At 39.0% G+C, this 20527-nt stretch overlaps 3 protein-coding genes across 5 annotated transcripts; all 3 read right to left on the reverse strand.

The window, feature by feature from the left end:
* Positions 1-3136: 3136 nt before the first annotated feature.
* Positions 3137-7134, reverse strand: LOC134636936 (uncharacterized). 3 transcript variants are annotated; one of them, XM_063487218.1, is made up of 7 exons: positions 7060-7134; positions 5339-5500; positions 5117-5227; positions 4661-4717; positions 4424-4552; positions 4217-4330; positions 3137-4039 (listed from the first exon to the last, which is right to left on the reverse strand). In XM_063487218.1, the coding sequence occupies exons 1-7, from the start codon at positions 7075-7077 to the stop codon at positions 3989-3991; spliced, it is 642 nt and encodes a 213-aa protein (XP_063343288.1). In that variant the 5' UTR covers positions 7078-7134; the 3' UTR covers positions 3137-3988. The 3 variants fall into 3 exon arrangements, with proteins under 3 accessions (XP_063343288.1, XP_063343296.1, XP_063343282.1); XM_063487226.1 differs by lacking the exon at positions 7060-7134 and adding an exon at positions 5657-5998; XM_063487212.1 differs by lacking the exon at positions 7060-7134 and having other exon boundaries at positions 5339-5998.
* Positions 7135-7842: 708 nt separating this feature from the next.
* Positions 7843-13815, reverse strand: tmco6 (transmembrane and coiled-coil domains 6). The gene is made up of 13 exons (XM_063487241.1): positions 13607-13815; positions 12065-12171; positions 11324-11436; positions 11038-11221; positions 10833-10937; positions 10579-10670; positions 10331-10447; positions 10113-10227; positions 9351-9531; positions 8886-8980; positions 8558-8725; positions 8345-8479; positions 7843-8259 (listed from the first exon to the last, which is right to left on the reverse strand). Exons 1-13 carry the CDS (start codon positions 13695-13697, stop codon positions 8236-8238), a joined length of 1527 nt encoding a protein of 508 aa, XP_063343311.1. The 5' UTR covers positions 13698-13815; the 3' UTR covers positions 7843-8235.
* Positions 13816-14196: 381 nt separating this feature from the next.
* Positions 14197-19804, reverse strand: LOC135932199 (nucleolar and coiled-body phosphoprotein 1-like). The gene is made up of 8 exons (XM_065469564.1): positions 19572-19804; positions 18424-18476; positions 18279-18322; positions 17869-17915; positions 17602-17776; positions 15132-16331; positions 14954-15054; positions 14197-14875 (listed from the first exon to the last, which is right to left on the reverse strand). Exons 1-8 carry the CDS (start codon positions 19677-19679, stop codon positions 14837-14839), a joined length of 1767 nt encoding a protein of 588 aa, XP_065325636.1. The 5' UTR covers positions 19680-19804; the 3' UTR covers positions 14197-14836.
* Between the last annotated feature and the right edge of the window lie 723 nt (positions 19805-20527).

Consider the following 20527-nt stretch of genomic DNA (forward strand, 5'->3'; position numbering starts at 1 on the left):
TGTCTGAGTTCCCTCCATTTCCAGGAAACTACACTCAGAGAAGGGAGAATTTGGATCAGTCCTGGGACCAAGTTTAGAGTCAAAAGGGTGGAGCAGAATTCAGTGGAGTGAGCTGAGATGGAGAGAGGTAGAAAACACAATGGGACACAATTTCTATACAGAAAACCCCGATAATTATGAAGCATTAAATCTCAGATGTGCACAGAAGGAAAGTCCACTCATTTATCATTTATTATCACCACCCAATAATGTAACACCCAATATCTCATGCAAGAGCCAGCCACAAACATTTTATTCAGTGTTTGAATAGAGTAAATAGTTACACAGTTACACCCAGACGGTCTCTCTGGCCAAGGCTGGCAGGGTGTGCAGGTAGGCTTGAACAAGTGAACACAGCATTCAGGTCTTTTACTGGACAGGAAGACAAAAGGTTTTCCACACACCTCAACAGAGGCCAGATGAGCTGAAGAAGACACATTAAAACCTTCTGTGATCCAAGTCAGTTGTTTTTTACTTTGTTCTGAAGTTCAGACTAATGTGCTGTAATGCTGTTATAGTTTCTAGATTCATCACTTGACTTTCAGTAATAATGAATTCTTTCAATTTCTTTGGAGGTAGTTTAGCATGACAATACCTACTCTACATTGTTAATTCAATTACAATTAACTAATGCTGAATTTGTGCAATGTAAGAAAGAATCAGAGATGGATACTTGTGGCAACTTTGTTTGAGTAACAATTGGCCATAAATTTAGCCAATGAATTTAATGCTTTTTAGCAGGAAAACCTCTGATGTTGAGGCTTCCTTGAACGCACCAGCCAAATTGCACCATAGTAAGCACCATAACTATGCATAATTCTAAATGTTTTAGGTGCATCACTGTTGATTGAATATCTGTTTCAAAGAAGTTTTGTAGTCTTTAATTTGACTGCCATGTAATTTAAATTAAATGTCTGAATAATAAGAAATGAATGTAAAAAATTACAATATTACTTTTTACTTAAAGGTTTTTTCTTTTCTTTTCTTTTTTTAAAGAGTCTTAAAGATTTTAAAAAATAGTGTATTTCCATACCAGCTCAAGTCCATCTTCTTTGTTTCCCTCAGTCACAGTTAAGCTAACATATCCACTCAAGTTTTTTTTGTTATCCTTTTAAGACAGTGTATGTCTATTTTATATTAAAACCTGCATTACAGAAAAGTTTCTGATGTAGACCAAATGTTAAGCTACACGAGCATGTCTCAGTTTTGATGGGCGAACTGTTTATGTGTTGCTCAGTTCCTCTGGGGTGTCACAAAAAAGAGCAGCATCTTTGTAATGCAGTTTAAAAAAACATATGCAGATTACTACTTCTACTACTTTTAATGTCCAGTCGAGTCTAATCTTTATGTACAACCTATTTCATACTTTATTAGGCACACTTGTTCAACTGCTTGGTAATACAAATATCTAATCAGACATCACATAGCAAGAATTCAGTTCTTTAGACATGTAGACATGGTCAAGATGGCCTGCTGAAGTCCAAACTGAGCATCAAAATGAAAAAGAGAAAAAAACAGGATCCAGTGAGCTGCAGTTTTCTGGGTGAAAAATGTCTTACTGAAGCCAGATGTCAAAGGAGAGGGCCAGACTCGTTTGAGCTGATGGGAAGGCCACAATACCTCAAATAGCCACCTGTGACAACCAAGGTATGCAAAAGAGCATCTCTGAACGCACAATACGTGAAACCTTGAAGCAGATGGGGTATAGCAATAAACAGCTGTGGCTACAATTCACATGGGACAACAGAAAATTGTAAAACATTGCCTGTTCTGATGAGTCTCAATTTCTGCTTCAACATTCGATAATAGGATGAGAATTTGGCATAAAACACATGACAAAAGGGATTCATCCTGCCCTGTATGAGCAGTTCAGGCTGGTGCTGGTGCTGTAATAGTGTCAGGGATATTTATTTGGCATCCCTTAATACCAACTGAATATTGTTTAAATGCCACAGTGCACCTGAGTATTGTTGCTGACCATTTCCATCCCCTTATGACCACAGCGTACCTTTCTTCCGATAGCTGCTTCCAGCAGAATAACACCCCATGCTATAAGGCTCAAATAATCTCGATTTGACAAAGATGGCAATGAATCTACTGTACTCAATTGCCCTCCACAGTCAATGAGTCTAACCAGGCATCTTTAGGATGTGGTGGATTGGGAGATTTGTGTCATGGATACCAAATGAGTGATGCTACCGTGTCGATTTGGACCAAAAACATCTCAGGAATGTTTACAGCACCTTGTTGAATCTGTGCCATAAGGAATTAACCAAGTCTGTTTTGGAAAACACAAGGGGGTTCAATCTGACTCTAGCAACGTATACCTAATAAAGTGTCAGGTTAGTAGATGCTGGAGAAGTTTTGGAGACTGGTTGTGGGTTCTTGTGCTATAGTTCATTATCCAACCTGTGATTTTTACCAGTTAAGAAGAAAGTGGTTTAAAATAAAGTTTCTGATAATAAATGACATGAAATGAACTTTACATAGTGTTAATGGAAGATATTAATAAAATAATGAAGATTACGTTGAGTTACAGTTGCAGCTAGTTTCTGTGGAAACTCAACATAGAGCTAAAGGAAAAATAAAGCTCACTATTGAATAAACAGGGTTTTTAGTTAAAGACCAGGGTTAATCTACAGTATGTTTGGGAAACTGAGCCTCGGTATTGAGCAGACACACCTCTCTCATTCTCTCGCCTCTTCAGCCTGAGCTCCTCCAAGCTTCCGCCTTGTCGTCCGGCTTTGTGATGAACTTTGTTTAACCTCCACATTTGATGGCCAATGTGGAGGTTAAACAAACTATCTGACGTCATTAGCCGTTTCCGGGTCCAAACTCCCCTTCAGTTCCCAAACTCAAACACTGTGCCATCACTGAGAGTTAAAAGCTATCTCTCTTACTTATCTTACTTAATTCGTCACACTGAGTTCCCTGACACATATAAACATATAGAGTACTGTGCAAAAGTCTTGAGCCATCTCTCACTTCTTCAAGTTTTGGTAGGAAAATGAGAGAGGTGCAGCAATTTATTGAAATGTACAAACTCACATGAAAATATCATTTATAAGGCAAAAACAGAGTTTGTACAACTTTAACCTACGTCATAAACTGAGGACTTTTACTATTGTTGATTAGGGGTGAAGGCAAAGGTTAACATAATGAAATGAGAGTATTTATATTGGCTTAACAAAAGTTTATGTTTAAATCAGTACACAATTACTGCACAAAATATAAAAAGATTTTACACAAACAGGAAAAACAGAGTTTATACCAAGGCTTCTTAGATCCCAGTAATGGACCTGTTCCCTCTGTAACCAGAGGTCACAGCTAATAGTTTACTCATCCAGTTACAACATGTCATACTGTAAAATGTCTTCAGTTAAACATTCAGTATAGAGTACAAAGCACAGTTTAATGACAGTCAAACACTACTAATAAGACACTAATAATAATGCAGATACAATTAGATGGAAAACTTTGGACATCTCTGAAAAGATGACACGTATAATAGATTTTCTATATGGCTTCCAAATGACTAAAAGTCTGATGAGGAAGTAAATTTTCAGATATTAACAGTATTAAATTTCTAACAAGTATGTTTTAAAACAAATCAAAGCTTTTATGGTTGGATGTCCTGAATTTTGATACTTGTCACAAACAAATGTTGCATAGTCCAGATGTTGTCCAACATATAATGTATGACATCTGGCCGAGGTCAACACATTCAGTCGATGTGGACCACAAGAGATTTGCAGACGTGCAGCAGGGAAACACAAGAGTTGCCAGACAGATTAGTCGTTATTACCTTCCTGAAAAAGTTCTTCTAAGACAGTTTTTCCTCACAGAGATGACAGAAATGATTTTAGTTCAAGAACAAGTGTCACAAGAGACCAACAAGTGTGTTTTAGTAAGGTCGTGTAATGTTTAATAATACTTTAAAAAGATGTCCTCAGTCCGATGTCGTTTCAGTCCTCGGTGGTGGAATTTGCTGGATGATAACCTGAAAAAACAAAACAAAACATGAAAGTGGAAGAAAAATAAAATGATGAGTGACCAAAGCTATTGAAAACTGTCCTTCAGCAGATATCCCTGGGATAAATCGGACTCTGTGGCATGTTTCTCTGAAGTAGACAGAAGGCTTGTATGTCAATAATAATAAAATAAAATATGCTATTACCTGAGTGTGTGTGGATTTCAGTGCGAAACTTGCAACAGTGGTTAGAAAAATGAGAATCACTAACACGCAAAAAGAGGAGGTCAATAAAATGGCTTCGATACTTTTCAGCAGCGTCTACAGTGACAGAAAGTGAGAGTTATTGATATGCTGTGAAAACATGCATGTCATAGAATCATAATCAAAAAATAGATATGTACTGTAACTCACCACACTTGTCCAGTTCAAATGATATCGCATATAATAGTCGGGATAAGAGATGATCTGGATTATCCTGCATATGAAAGAGATTACGATTCCAAAGATGGAAACCACATACAGGGCCAAGCACACAGTCACCTGGGAAAGATAAGTTAATCAAAATTAATTAGGCCACTGAATTAGGAAGGACTGTAGGAGTATAAACAGGGCTGAAAATCACAAATAGGAAATAAAACCATGACGTACCATCTTCTTGGACGGATGCAACTCAGTGTAGACTGACAGGATTCCACAGGTAAGAAACTAGTGAGCAAATAATCACAACAAATGATGCTGTTTGACCTTAACCCACAGTAGATTTAGTAGTAGTATGGGTGATATTTTCACAGTGTGAAGCTGTGTGAGTCTGTCTTCATACAATACATCTTTTGTAGGAAACTATGAATACTTTTGCTGTTGTTTATTTGTCATTGGAAAGATCTAGTTAACACGTAGCATTGCAATTGTGCCAGATGCATTTTTTAAACCTTTTGGTATTGTGACTGTGTGCCATGCTTGTGCTGTTAACCTAACAAACTGATGGTTGTAGCCTCATATTTATAGCACAGGCACTACTTTGAACTTTTCTGAACATAACTGACCAGTCAAGTTCAATCATTTTTAGCTGTCAGCATGTCAGTGCTAGCCAGCTACAGTAAGTACCAGAGCTCCCTGCCAAAAGCGAATGTAGAGTTCAGCAGAGATTTTGAAATCTTCACTGGAGAACTGAAATCCCATTAACAACTCAGCACAGCCGAACATCAGAATGACAATCTGGAAAGGGGAAGAGGAAGAATGGATGAGAGTGTCTACAGCTGCATCAGCTTATAGCTATCCTCGTGTATAAATCTGCTTATTTAAGATTTTGCTTATCTAATGTGTTACCCCAAGACTTCTGGGCTCCTTTCGGACAAAGCGATGCAGAGGTTTGCTGGACATCGGCACATTGCTGCTAGTCCCCTGATCCCCATTTCTTTCTGTTGTCCCCTCCTCTCTAGTCGTTGTCTGAGTTCCCTCCATTTCCAGGAAACTACACACAGTGCTTGGCTGTGGGTCAAAAAGAACAAGACTTAATTGAACCGGATGCTTAGTCTCCCCACCGCAGCACAGATTGTTAGGGGCAGAATATCTGTGGAGTAGCAGAAACATTTAAAAGCCAGATGAATGCAAGATTTTTCAAAAGTCTTAGAAAACGTGACTCACCCCATCTTAGATGCACTCTTTCATGCCTTAACCAGAACTTTAATGAAGTTAGATAGTGTTTTCCAAAGCAATTTAAGTAAAATGAACGTACATGTGCAGAGTGAAAGATAACGGGAAGGGAATGTTGTGAGTGGAAAGAGGAAGTGTGGCAATTTGAGACTTCTTCTTTTTTTATTAAGTGGCGGGGCTAAAGACTTGGTTTGGAAGTTATAGCTGAGGCTGTTCCACGGTGTAGTGAGTAGACCACTCAGTTAAAATGAAATCCCCATTATCTCTGTGCACACTTACTGTGTTATAAGTAGATCTGCATTATTGGCAGCGTTAGTGAAACTACCGACAATCTGTATGTATTATTTTTGTGCAAAGCTAATTGAACCTCGTGCTATATTAATGTAATGATAAACTATCATCAATAGACGAATAAAAACTTTATTCCAGTCTAAATTTATTTGTAATAAATGTATTCAACTTGTATCACTTAAGTAGAAAACGAGTAGAGAAACAGTAGGAAAAGTAAAAAAATAAATACATAAAAAGCTCTATTTTCCTGTTGCCTACATTGGAAAGGGTGACTTTGCCTCTAAACAGAAAAATTAGTTAAAGTTAAAGTGGGTTTCAGCGGGTAAGGGCTCAGCGTGAGGAAAAGAATCACAGCTCACAATAATTTCTATTAAGATTTCCAGAAGATTTTCTTAATGTACAAGTTGTGATCAGCTGATCGTCTGCTCTTTGTGGTTCTGTACACCTGAATTCAACCAGATGTAAGCAGATGTTTCATGAGTCTGATTTCTATTCTCTACACTGACAGCTTAGACGGCCGGTAATGGACAGATGAAAGGTGGTTACGCCCTCTTGTAACAGAGAGGATGTATGTCAGCCCGTTCTCACGCGTAATACAGTGACGATTTGTCAAGTCCCGAGGCGTTCCTGAGGAACGCGAAAGGTGACCTTCCGCGTACCCTAACCTTATCCCTAACCTTAACCCGCACTTTAATGAAGTTAGTGTTTTCCAAAGCGATTTAAGTAAAATGAACGTACATGTGTAGATTCATTCCAAACTGTTCTCATGTTTCCTCATTTTTCCGATCTCATAATCTAGGGAAGTGTTTGGTGTTTGGGAGTGAGAACGTGTTGTGTATTTTCTATCAAAACACGGCAGAACAATGTGTCCTTCTAACTCATCTAAACAAGGCATTCTGTAAAGGGTATAGCAAATATGGTAGTCTTTCATGAAACAACAACTGTAATCTCCACATTTCCACTTTTTTCCTCAAAATAGTATTTTAACTTTTTCCCTCCTCAAAACAACATTATCTAACTTGATCTCCAAATTTTGACTTTATTCTCAATTTCGACAATATACGTTTTGTATTAATTTGGCCCCAATGGTCCTTCTTACTCACCTCGTCTTGGATTTTCATGCAGAAAAAGCAGCGTGAAAGATAACGGGAAGGAATTATTGTGAGTAGAAAGAGAGTGTTGAGACAGTTTTTTTCATTAAGGGGAGGAGCCAAAGACTTTGATTGGAAGTTACAGGCTGAAACTGTTCCACAGTGAAATCTCCATAAGGTCTGCGCACACTGACTGTGTTATAAATATAAGCAGGTGTACATAAAAAAAAACAAGTTTACCTACAGAAGTATTAAAGTCTTTAAGTGAGGCTTTTTTTAATTATTTACATTACGGAATTCAGATTGCATTAATGTTGTCTTTTTTTTTATCATTATTGAAATTACTTTCTAATTGGGCATATTTAGTTCCAGCTTTAAACAGCAGTTTGAAGCAATCACAATGATCAATCAACTTCTTTTACAATTGATCAGTCGTAGAATGTGGCTCGTTAATGGCTTAAAGAAAACTGTTTGAGTTGTTTGAGACCATTGTTTCAAGCATGCAACTGAAGGAATTGGATGGTTTGTGTGGTATGCTTACTGTAAGGGGAGGAACACGAATTTGATTTGCCAAGTCAGTGTTGTGTCCTGCTTAATTTATGCATGGGCGCATAATCCCCCAGCACATAAAGCAGTGCCACCACTTTGGGTCAGTCTGTGCTGCCCTCACTGATCATCAGCATCACATGTAAAGTCCCAAGATTTTTTGTGATTAAATGTAACTAAATGTTTCTTAATAAAATCAAACCAAACAGCAAATACTCCAAAAAAGCAGCAGTCATATTTGTTGTAAGGAAGAGTTTTATTATGTCATAATTATTTAATCGTTGCACAGGCATGATGACAAGGTCTTGTTGATAAAGACACATTATGTTTCTAATGTTATATGTTCCACCTTCAGTGTGCAGAAACAAAAACACATCTTCAGTATCTTAACGTCTTGAAATATGTGAAGCCATATCTGAATATAAATACAGTTTTATGCAAAAGTACTTCACCAGTACAAGTATTATAAAAATATTTAATATTTGCAGAGATTAAAATTCCATGAGTAAAAACATACAAGACAGCAGTTTTATCACTAATGACTTCAAATACACAAACAAGTTTGATATCCACCATATCAAAATGTAAACATGTTGTTATCCTCAGCTGGGCCCACCTAACACAACAAGTCTTCTTGTTGATTCAAGGATTCGGCATATTGTCCACCTGCAAGACAGCAGCTCACATCAGACATTTTTAACTAAAAATACAAAAATATTCAGCAGAGACAATAAGGCTGCATAACAATTACTGTTATATGCTGTTGGTAGGACAACAAGTGCTTCTCCAGGAGGTACGTCGACCTTTGTCTCATCTCTGCTGCACCATTGTACTGAAGGACCTCCAACAGTGAAAGCCCACCTTGCCTGACAAACTCCTCTGCCACCTGAAGAAGAAGAATACCACATCATGCAACAGCTTAGCAATCATTACAGAGTTTAGTTTCACTAATTACCACACTTACCACTGGACTGCTGACAGTCATCATGAACAGGATGTCCAGGCTCTGAATCACCATTTCCTGATCAGCCATTTTAAGCGTGGCGCAGAGTGCAGACAGTAAACCAAGCTGCACCAGCTGCACACAGAACTCCTTTTTCTTGTGGGCAACATTAGCCAGAATCCTGAGAATCTGAGTGTAACAAGCAAGAAAAACAAAAAACAACAAAAACACAAAATCAAAAAACACTTTTTTCATCCAAAAGGATGCAAGAGAAAACCACAACATTTCTTATTATATGCCACAATTACTTAATAGTATAAGAAGCAGTTATATCAATCATAGTACTAACCATAGTATTAATGCCTTGAGAGAATGGGAGAAGTTGGATCAATCCTGGAACCAAGTTTAGAGTCAAGAGGGCGGAGCAGAATTCAGTGGAGTGAGCTGAGATGGAGAGAGGTAGAAAACACAATGGGGCACGCTACATACACTACAGAAAACCCTGATAATTATGATGCATCAAAGCTCAGATGTGCACAGAAGGAAAGTCCATCAGTTCATATAATTTATTTTTCACAATCCGATAACCTAACAACAAATCTCATGCACAAGGCACTCACAAGCATTTTATTCAGTATTTGAATAGATTGAATAGTTACACCAAAAAAAATACAATGTTTTCTTGCACAAATCTATACTGAACTGCAGCAAAGCAGGAAAAATATATTGCAAAACGTTTCTATTAGTAATGATGAGGTATACTTCTGTATGGCTGCAGTCCCATTCAGAGACCACTAAAACAAGAGAGCCTTACCTGTGAGGTTGTTGAGGACCCAGACGGTCTCTCTGGCCAAGGCTGGCAGGGTGTGCAGGTAGGCTTGAACAAGTGCACACAGAGAAGCCGGCAGATGAGCATCAGTCAGTTGAGCATTCAGGTCTTCCTCTGGGCAGGAGGACAAGAGGTTCCCCACACACCTCAACAGAGGCCAGATGAGCTGAAGAAGACACATTAAAAGCTTCTGTGACCCACGTCAGATTAAAATCTGAAGTTGTTATTTTTACTTTGTTCTGATGCTTAGGCAAATGTGTGATGTTGCTGTTTTGTTTCAGTTCCTAGATTCTTCACTTGACTTTTAGTAATAATTAAGTCCTTTTATGTTCTTTGGAGGTAGCTTAGCATGAAATTAACTAATCTACATTATTAACTCAATGATAATTAACAAATGCTGAAAGAATTAAAGATGCATACTTCTGACAACTTTTCTCAGTAACGCTTGCCCATAAATTTAGCCAGTGAATTTAATGCTTTTCAGCAGGAAACCCTCTGATGTCGAGGCTTCTTTGAACGCACCAGTCAAAAAAGCCATGCAAGCAAATTTGCATGGTAACTATTGACTGACTGTTCTGGTCTGCTTCAAGGAATTTTTTTAGTCTTTAAATTGACTGCCATATTCTTTAAACCAAATATTTGCATGATTAGAAAAAAGTATGATTATTTGTTTGCTTAAAAGTTAAAAAAAAAAAGTCTTAACGAGTTTTAAAAGTAAATAGTGGATTTGATAATTCACTTCCATACCAGCTCAATCCCATCTTCTTTGTTTCCCTCGGTAACAGCACCACCTAGTGACACTAACAAGGAGCTGCACTGTGACAGGGCACCCTGAGCCAGCAGCTCTTTGTTATCTTCTGTGCTAATAAAAGGCACAAAAGAGATTCAGTAATTACCTACAATAGCAAATCAGCAAAAAAACCCCAAAACAAAACAAGTTTTGGACACTTTCCTAAACTTCTCACCTGCATATGAGGTAATGGAGACACCATGCACACTCTATGGCAGGAGCTAGGCCGAACTGTGGGTCGGGGGTAAGGACGGATAACAAGTGTGAAGGCAAGGTAGACTTCAGGACTATCCTACAGACACAGAGGAAGACAAAAAAAACACAACAGGGTTAAATGTGAACAAAACATTACTCTGACATTTTCTGCGAGATGAGGAATACAGAGGCTAAAGACGTGAAGAAGTGCATCATTGATATATTTACGGGATTATCTTCTCGGGTGCGTCTCTGGCCTGGAGAAGCTGAGAGAGGGTGAACGCCGCAGCTTCCACTACTGCAAGGTTGTGTCGTTGGTTCTGGACAAATACACAGTAACATGTTACAAAGACGTGTAGCAGTCACACTCCTGTCTCTCTATGAATCACATGTTTGAGTAGATTTGGATTCAACGGCAACAATTCTACGAATCGCCAGTACAGTAAGGATATTAGTGTAGACAGTGAGCCTTCGTAGTTTACCTCTATACAGCTGGCCAGAGCGGGAATGATTCCCTGAGCCAGGAGCTTCTCTCTTACCACATCGCTGTCTGGACACATGTTACCAAGTGTGTAGAGACACAGCTCCTGTGTACATATAATTTTCCACACAATAAGAAAGTCAAAAATCTTCTGCATTGTTAGGTCATACTATATCACAAACTGTCTGCACTGCATGGAGACTTACTGTAAACTTAGTGCTTGGGCCAGACAGGTAAGTGAGCAGGTAAGGGGTAGCAGGCAGACAGGCTGGAGCCACATTAGTGTGGGAAGAGTGAGAGAGCTCGTGAAGACACCGAACGGCCTGCAGGCGGCACTGAGCATTAGAGCCAGTCAGGAGGCCGACCAGCAGATGCATACTGTTCTCGTGCCTGAAAGAAAGCGCAGTTTCACACACAAAGATGAGGAAGTGACTTAAAAGTGACAGCGTCATTTAGTCTCTTCCAATATGGCAACAGAAGCCACTACCATACTTGATAAAGGTGAGCTGTGCAGATGGGTCACGCAGAACTTTACTCAAGGCCTTCAGGTGTGCCTCCTTCTCTGTCCCGCTGTGTTGAAGTTTGTGGAGCAGACTAACAATGTCCTGGGGAAATATGAGACTGGCAGGCTGAGTTCAGATCTATCATTTTACTGAACCTACCAAAAAAGTAATCTAAGACAGGCATGTCAAATTCAGTTTACGTCATGGGTCACAAACTGCCCAGTTCGATCTTAAGTTGGCTCGAGTAGTAAAAACACCTCATTCTGTCAGTGTTAATATATTTAGCTACACTTTAAATCCCTAAGAAAACTTACAATGAGACAAAGAAGAAACATTTCAACAGTATGTCTCAATTTTTCAGCAAAATAAAATTACAGAAAGGTTCCAGTAGCTCTTTTTCCAGACTGTCCTGTACTTATAAAACAAAGTTTTTGTTAATTCACAGAAAATATTCTTTTTTTCCCACCAAAATGTCAAAAGATGTCAAAAAACATTAACTTTTCTGTCATTTAATTATTTATCTATAGTTAATTCCTTTAGTTTAGCGTGAATGGCCACGTGGGAGGTCTTTATCAGCAGTAAAAGATGTAAAACTTCTGAAAACATAGCCTATAAGTTGATTCCCTCCTTTACATCTTCCAGCCTTCAAGTGGGCCAGATTGGAGAATTCTGGCACCTGGGAAATTCTTGTGTTTGACACCCCTGATCCAACACAATATCTGATACTTACATGTCCTCCTGGGGCTGTGTCCATGCTAACGTCCGGCTGCTCCTCATCTTCATTTAGCAGTAGTCTCTTGCTCACCAGCTGCCTGTCTCTGCGGGCCTGTCTCAGTGCTAAAGCATTCAGGCAGAGACATGTCACAACACTTTAACCTTCAGGGATCATACGTGATCATACTTGAGTGTTTAGTGTACATATGCTGTACAAAACATGCGTCCTTTTGAGATAAAGCCACCATGGGGAGGCCATGCCTGTGGGGAAATAAAGAAGCTGAAGGAATTTCCAAGTTAAGATGACGCTAACATATCCACTTAGGTTTTGAATCCTTTTAAGCCAGTGTATGTCACCAACACTGCTCTATTTTATTTTAAGACCTGTACATGGGAACATCTCAATTTTGAATAAAACACTGAATTTGGAGTAGGACCGAAAACCTATATCTGCACAGGAACTGTTTTTGCTGTTTATGTGTTGTAAAAAATACCTGGAGATGAAGATGTAACAGCTAACTAACAGTTCCTCAGGGGTGTCACAAAAAAGAACTGTATCTTTGTAACACAGTTTAAAAAGAAAAGTTACATGTGCATATTACATAAACCTATTTCACACTTTATTATGCACATTTGTTCGACTGCTTGGTAAATACAAGTATCTAATCAGACAATCATACTGCAACAACTGAGTTCATTTAGACATGTAGACAGGGTCAAGATGGCCTGCTGAAGTTCAAACTGAGCATCAAAATGGGGAAGAATAGTGATTTAAGTGCCTCTGAATGTGGAATGGTTGTTTGTGCCAAATTGGCTGGCTGTGTATTCCATAAACTGATGATTTACTGGAATTTTCAACACAACCATCTCTAGAGTTTACAGAGAACGGTCTGAGAAAGAGGAAAAATGCATTACTGGAGCCAGATGTCAGAGGAGAGTGGCCGACTCGTTTGAGCTGATGGGAAGGCCACAATACCTCAAATAACCGCCCATGACAACCAAGGTATGCAAAAGAGCATCTATGAACGCACAACACGAAGTAGATGGCCTACAGCAATAGACAGCTGAGGCTACAATACCAAAACCTCTGAGGAATGTTTCTAGCACTTTATTGAATCTGTGCCATTATGAATTAAGACAATTCTGAAAACACAAGGGGGTTCAACTTGGCTCTAGCAACGTGTACCTAATAAAGTGTCAGGTTAGTAGACGCTGGAGAGGTTTTGGAGATTGGTTGTGGGTTCGTGTGGTATAGTTAGGTGACCTGTTTATTATCCAACCTGTGATTTTTACCAGTTAAGAAGAAAGTGGTTTAAAATAAAGTAAATGATTATAAATAACGTGAAATGAACTTTACATAGTGTTAATGGAAGATATTAATAAAATAATGAAGGTTACGTTGAAGCTACAGTTGCAGCTAGTTTCTGTGGAAACTAAACATAGTCACAGAGCTAAAGGAAAAATGAGCTCACTACTGAATAAACAGGGTTTTAGTTAAAGACCAGGGTTAATCTACAGTATGTTTGGGAAACTGAGCCTCGGTATTGAGCAGACACACCTCTCTCGTTCTCTCGCCTCTTCAGCCTGAGCTCCTCCAAGCTGCCGCCTTGTTGTCCGGCTTTGTGACGAACTTTGTTCAACCTCCACATTTGGCGGCCAGTAACGACTGTAACTGTAAAACTTCACTGACAGTTACTCATTGTATGATTAGCGTGTAGCTATGGTAGTAGGGCAGTCTTCTTCGTTCTTGTTTAACAGTGGTAAAACAAACGTCTTTTCGCTGCATTAGCGCCACCCTCCGGATTGGTGTGGAACAGTCGTTTTCTCGGTTTCCTTAAAAAAAAAGACATCCTCATACGCAACATTACACGATTCAGCGGAAAGGCAGTTTTAGGCCTCGTCTCTCTTAATAACCTTAATTTGTCTCACCGAGATCTCTGACACGTACAAACATATAGAGTGTCCCCTACAGCACAGCAGAATCTCCAGAGCTCATCAAGTCAAGCATTTTCCCTTAATTTGTAAGAAGTTCAGTGTTTGTGTGCCCAAAGAACAGGATTTACCAGGTGTAAGACTTGGGACGGGTACAGCTGATAAAAACAAAAAAACTATGACGTTTAATTTGTATTAAAAACATATTATACAATCTATATAAGAACATTTATATCAAACATTTAAAACTAAAAAATAATGCTCATCACACACATAGAATTTCCCCTCCTTTCCCACAATAGAACAGCTGACATGTCAATTTGAATAAATATACATCTGGTTAAAAAAAGTGTGTAATTTTTTTTAAACGAAATACCATAAGACAGCTATAGGACAGGAGTAAACCTCTTAATCAGAATCACACAGTTTCACTTCATTTTACAACTTAAATCTGCATAAAAATATGAAAGGTGGTTTAGAGAACCTAGCTCAGGATTATCACGAGGGAAATTCCTGAGAGCGAAACAGAGTCCATGTTTATAAAAACAGACGTTACTCAATTAAACCCCATCTGAATTTCACTATGAGGCAGAAATATTTCAACAGGTGATCATCAGTTCCCCAAAACAACCACGAAATGTGCGTGCCGTGAAAATGGCAGCTACCATAGAAACACTTAAGTAAAAAAAACAAACCCAAAATCCATAAAAAGATAAAAATGTACCAAAAATATAAACGACGGATCTTTAAAGTTTTAAGTCATATTCTAACTACTGATATATGATCAGTGTATATGATCAGAAATCAGAGGACATGATGTGCTGCCCTCGTCCTCTGGGTCTGCGGGGATGACGAGTCACACATCTTGATGATTCTTTGATGATTTCTTCTTCTTCTGTGGAGAGACAGACATGAGGGTTATGATCCGCCAACGTTGAGACTGGACACATTTGTTTTCTAAGTAGCGTGATACCTTTTTGTGGGAGTCGCTTGAGGCGGTTTCTGTCGCCATGGCGTCTTGGATTGAATCTACAGGTATTTCTGGGATGTCGGCTGATTTCAATTTGCTTTTTTCTGAGGACAAATGCAAAGCAATTTTACAAAACCATCAAACTACATGTTTTTAAGCTATATGTGGGTTGTTTACTCACTTCTCTTCTTCTCTGTTGGAGAACTCGTTGCCTCTACGTCAGGTGGAGGCAGCGGCTCTGTGTTGGCGGGATTATTTTTCTTTTTCTTCTTGACACTCTTGACCTGCTCTGTTGTTTCCTCTACCTTATTATCTATTATATCCTCAACTACCTGCTCTCTTTCTTCATCAGCTTTTTCTTTTTTCTTCTTCTTTGATTTCTTTTCATGCAGTACTTGTTCTGGATTTTCCTCACCATTAAGAAAGTCCCTTTTCCTCTTCTTTGCCTTCTTTTCTACAGACGTCTGCTCTAAAGTCTCAATTTCTTCAGTTTTTTGCTCTGTATTATTTTCTATGTCTTCAGCTTTTTGCTTTGAAATGCTTTCACTTGCAAACGTCAATGAATTTTCCTCACTCTCTGTTTTCTTCTTTTTTTTCTTCTTGGCTTTCTTTTCTTCTGCTATGTGCTCTGAGGTTTGGTTGTTTTCTTCCTGTTTGCTCTCTCTGTTATTTTTCACTTCCTCGGATACCTGCTCAGAATTTCCAGTCTGTGTCAAACTTCCCTCACTACCAGCCTTCTCTTTCTTCTTCTTCTTTTGTTTCTTTTCTTGTACCGTTGACTCTGAAAGGGTTTTCTCGTCAGCGTTCCCTCTTGTGTTTGTCTCAGTCGTGACTGTCTCGTTTCTTTCAGCAGCATCTTTGGTTTCTTTTGCCTTTTTATTCACCTTTGGAGTTTTTTTAGCCTCCTCCTGCTTCGTGTCTTTGGTCTTTCTCGTCTCTTCGCCACATTCCTCTTTTCCACCTTCACCCGTCTCATTCTTTTCCTCCTTGTCTGCAATTTTCTCCTTCTTTTTCTTCTTCTTCTTGGGCTCAGATGTTCTGTCATCAGTTGTTTGTTCACTGGGAGTTGCAGTTTCCCTGTCCTTATTTATTTGTTTGTCCGCTGGAGATGAGAGGTTTTGCTTTTGGCTCGGAGTGCTTGAGGTGACAGAAGTCACATTTTTTGTCACATTCTTCTCGGTTGAGCTCGTCTTTGTTTTTTTTTCAGTCACATGTTTCTCGCCACCTTCTTCATTGTGTTTCACTGTCCCGTTACTCTGTTTAACTGGGGTTCCAGTTTTCGCCGGAGCCTTAGCCCGGGGTTTCCTGACTCTCTTTTTCGGGGGTTGAGGAGCAGAGGAGTCCAGAGCATTGATGGCATTCATCTTGACTATGTCGGCATCTGTGGACAGAGAAAACACAGTAAAAACATCAAACTGTGCATGGTGGAACAAATGCCTAAAAGAAAACATAAACAGTGAGCAAACAGTAACTGTACACAGCTCTGTTTGGATGAAATCACTGTTTTCCATGGTGAGGTTGTTCATGGGTGGTGCTGCACTGTCTGGTGGTTGTCTTTCTCTCATTAAGTGGAGGGACCAAGCTTTCCCTTCATCTTCCATCACTTTCTACATTTTCCACACCCTCCACAGTTTATTCCACCTGAGTTTAGACTCCTTCCACCATGAACACCTCGCCTGAATGCTACATCTCAGTCTCTCAATAGCGTGCTTGGACGTTAGCTCAAATGAGACATATTTAGCTTATTTCCAGCTTTACACTTTAATTCAGAACCTGCATTAGAGTAACTTTGCATGATTCTCATTTCAATAAAATCTTTACTTGAAATATAAAATACAGACTTTTCCCGAAACAGGTTATATTAGCTCAGACCATGTTAAGGACCCCTTTTCTAACAAGCCTAATTTCATCTGATTGGATCTCTAACAGATCAAACTTGTTGGAAAAAACATAAAACTCACCCACGTGTGCACTGATAGCCTGCAACTGAAAACAATTTCATTACATTAAGGGAAAAATATCCTAAAGTTACTGTGCAAATAACCGCTCCTCCTGAGAGGGGCAGATGGGATTCTTTTTTTAGATATGGTTCATTTGATGTGAAATGTTTCAGGTATCTGAACTGGATGTGCCCTGGTTGCTCTTTAAGTGAGGTGTTTTGGGCAAGTCAAATATTTCTAGCCTGGCTTTGGTCACTTTATTGTCCCCTTGGTAGAGCTGGATGACACTGCCGGGGGGAGAAAAAGCAGGTTTGGGCATCTTTGATTGGACTGCTGACTTCCATTTAGAAAAAATGTTGTGTACAAGCCCCTGTTAATAGGTACTGTATGTGTATTATGATGAAGTGAAATTAAATCTGTGGTGCACAAAGTGCCAAACAGAAAGGCACAAGGAAGCCACAACCTAGTCAGCCAATCGTTTTAGTAGAAAATATTCAATCTGCATTTCTCTTCAACACATCTCAACACAGAATGAGCCGCAGCTCATGTCATCAAATCTCACCAAACTCCCTCCAAACCCGCCTGCACTAACAGAAAGCACTCATAACCCCCTCTTCATTTTTCTAGGATTCTTTTCATCACCTCATCCTTGACACGCTCGCCCATGAATAATGCATTCAGTGACTCTTTCTCTTTCAAACAGACCCTCACCTGTCATCTGTTGGAGCAGTTTCTTCCACTTCTCCACATCCAGACTGCTGTCAGAGTCTGAATCATCTGCACCGGCAGTCACAACTTTGTCTGATGTTCTGCTCTTTGATTTCTTCTCCCCTGTGACTTTTTTTGCAGCTTTTCCCTCAGTTTTTTTCTTGTTTGCTGGAACAGACTGGGAGAAAAAAAGAAGAAGAAAGACTAGCGTGGTTGGTATAGTCCAAGAACTGCCACGAAAAGAAATTAAAACAAAATAGAAAAATTCACCTTTTTTGCAGTTGTGTCCTTTTTCTTTTTTGATGCTGTAGACTTTGCTAAACATAAAAAGTGCAAATGTGTTAAAATGCATTCAAATACACCAACCTCCGGCCTCAAAGAGTTTACTGCTACAAACCGAGCTGCATTCTCTGATATGTTAGTTTTTTCACTAAGCTGTCAACCTCACCTTGAATCTGGAGGTTGTTAGGAGCGTGAATGTTTGGGTACAGGTGTAAGACAAAAATACTCAAAGCAAACTAATGTACAGAAGTCTTTCCAAATAGTGCTTAAGAATTTTGTAAGCATGAACAGCTGGATCAGGACACACATATACACAAATAAACAAATGTAGTATCTCAGATCCAACTTCAGCTTTCTAATTTAATTTGTATTTAACAAAGAAAAAGAAAAATATGAACCTTTAGTTGGAGTCCTTCCTTGATCTGCTGAGTTTTTAGAGTTACTGTCAGGAATAAAAAAAATAGTTAGTATCCAAGTTATTACAAAATAAAACATCTAACCAGTGGCCTTTGCTTCTGAAAAGCACTAAGAAATCATCCTTACTTCAACCATGATGTATAGATGTCGAGTAGTGATACTGATATTTTGGTCTCCCCCTGTAGAAAATCAAAATTAAACTTTACAACTTATTAAGAAGTTTGAAATATACAGCAGGAGTATTTCTCGGACATGGTACAGTAGTCTGAAGGAGATGTCAGCATATAAAGACATAAAAACATGGCATTGTTATGGTTAAGTGTCAAATTTGAATGAAAACAGACCCCAAGAAGCTGGTTAGGAAGGACTTGACTTCATTGCAAATGAATAAACTAGAATAATAAACACGTTTACAGAAAAGGACAAAGTCTACTACATTTTGTGGAATATTTACAAATTCAAAAACCTGTGGAGGGACCAAATGGTTCTCATTTGGGGAAGAAAAATCAACAAGCCTTCTTGGTCTGTATTACATTTGCAATGACTGCACTTATACGAATCTCTGGGCTTTTTTCTTAGACTTTACCACAAACACCTTTTCCTGGCCGCACACTCTCCCCACTCATTTAAATTGGCCATATGCTACATCCTATTTGAGCCACTTTGGGTGGAAGCTCTTGGTGAGTAGAGTCTACCTGATGGTATTTTTATGTCAAGGACTTGATTACCTTTAAAGCTAATCTGACTTTTTCTGTCTTTCCTCCAGCCACAGTCCCTCTTACAGAGGTCTATACGAGGTGAAAGGCGAGAAGACTTTGTGCTTAACCAAGAAGAGAAACATTTATTTCAAGCACATTAATTGGTGAAAGGTACACAGACTCTTGTTTCGCCTGTAAGGTTAAAGGGCAGAGCTAAAAGCCTTTCAAGCTTTTTTTAAGTGGTATATAAGTCCTAACACTGAGCTCGTTTTAGCTCACAGCAAGGGGAGGATACATTTCTTGGATCTTACGATCTTTAATGTTATATATACACACACACAACTATGTTTATGCAGAAAAACAGAAACACGTAGCAGTCTAGTTGTTACAAAACATGGTGAGATTTCATTGAGCGAACTTTCTTTCCCGTCCACACTTCAGAAAATGTTTTTTTGTGGAATTTCATGAGGTGTGAGTAGAGGGGGTTATTGCACAGAGCAGGAGCAGCATTTCAAACATTGTAACAGTTGCAGTTGCTACGTGTGTGTGTGTGTGTGTGTGGTGAACAATGTTGACCTGTGGGCTGTGCCTCTGTAGCTCATCTGCAGCTGAGCGATAACCATGCTCCTTCAAGTGGCGGTAGATCAGCTGGATCAGCTCGTGCTTTGATGCGTTCACGGACATATTCCAGAAACGAAAAAAGGACGATTAATCAAACTAAGGCTAAGCTAACGCAAGTGGTATTTTCATATTAAAAGTATCCTCATGATGCTCAGAATTTCAGCTTCTGAAACCCGCATGTTACCATTTTGAACTCTGACCCAAGGATGTGATTCTTTTCTACCGCTGCAATGCACTATGGGAGATGTAGTAAGAGGGGCGTAGCAACGCTGTCAGCGGTCCGCGCAAAAATATCACGCATTCAAATGAAAACTTAACCTGTGTACACAATGCGTTTCGATAAGGGGCTAATAACGGAAAGTAGTTTATATAGTCTGTTAGTCATATGTGTGTCAGAGTTTTTTTCAGCTGTCTTTTCACCGCATTTTAAAGCCATGCCATAACGACAACTGACATTAGTATTGAACCATTTAAACCAAATCATTTTCTTTTTATATTTGTGTTTTGCTATCTGCCTGTAACTATCTTATATTCAGGCCAGTTTAGGCTCAGTTTTACCCAAAGAGGGGAGGATTTTCATGATGTGGGCTAATCATATTTTATAAATGATGTTCTGGAAATTTACTCTGATTCTACCGGTAAAATGCAGACATCTGATCTGCCCTTCTATCATTACAGTTCAGCTACCATAAACACTTTTAATATAAAGCAAACAAACAATATGACAGCTTTGTGGCGTGGCATGCTTCTAATGGGCAATGTCTTTTTAGAGCTACTACTTAAAAGCACCAAGTGTACAACTGGTTGCTTTCAAGTGCTCCTTCCGCTGTGCAAATGTCTGCATGTTGCATGTAGAAGCAGATAAAACATGCTGTATAATAAATCTTTGTCTTCAGTGTAAAAGATCTTTT

Source organism: Pelmatolapia mariae, linkage group LG2 (genome assembly GCF_036321145.2).
Source record: "Pelmatolapia mariae isolate MD_Pm_ZW linkage group LG2, Pm_UMD_F_2, whole genome shotgun sequence".
NCBI classification, from domain to species: domain Eukaryota; kingdom Metazoa; phylum Chordata; class Actinopteri; order Cichliformes; family Cichlidae; genus Pelmatolapia; species Pelmatolapia mariae.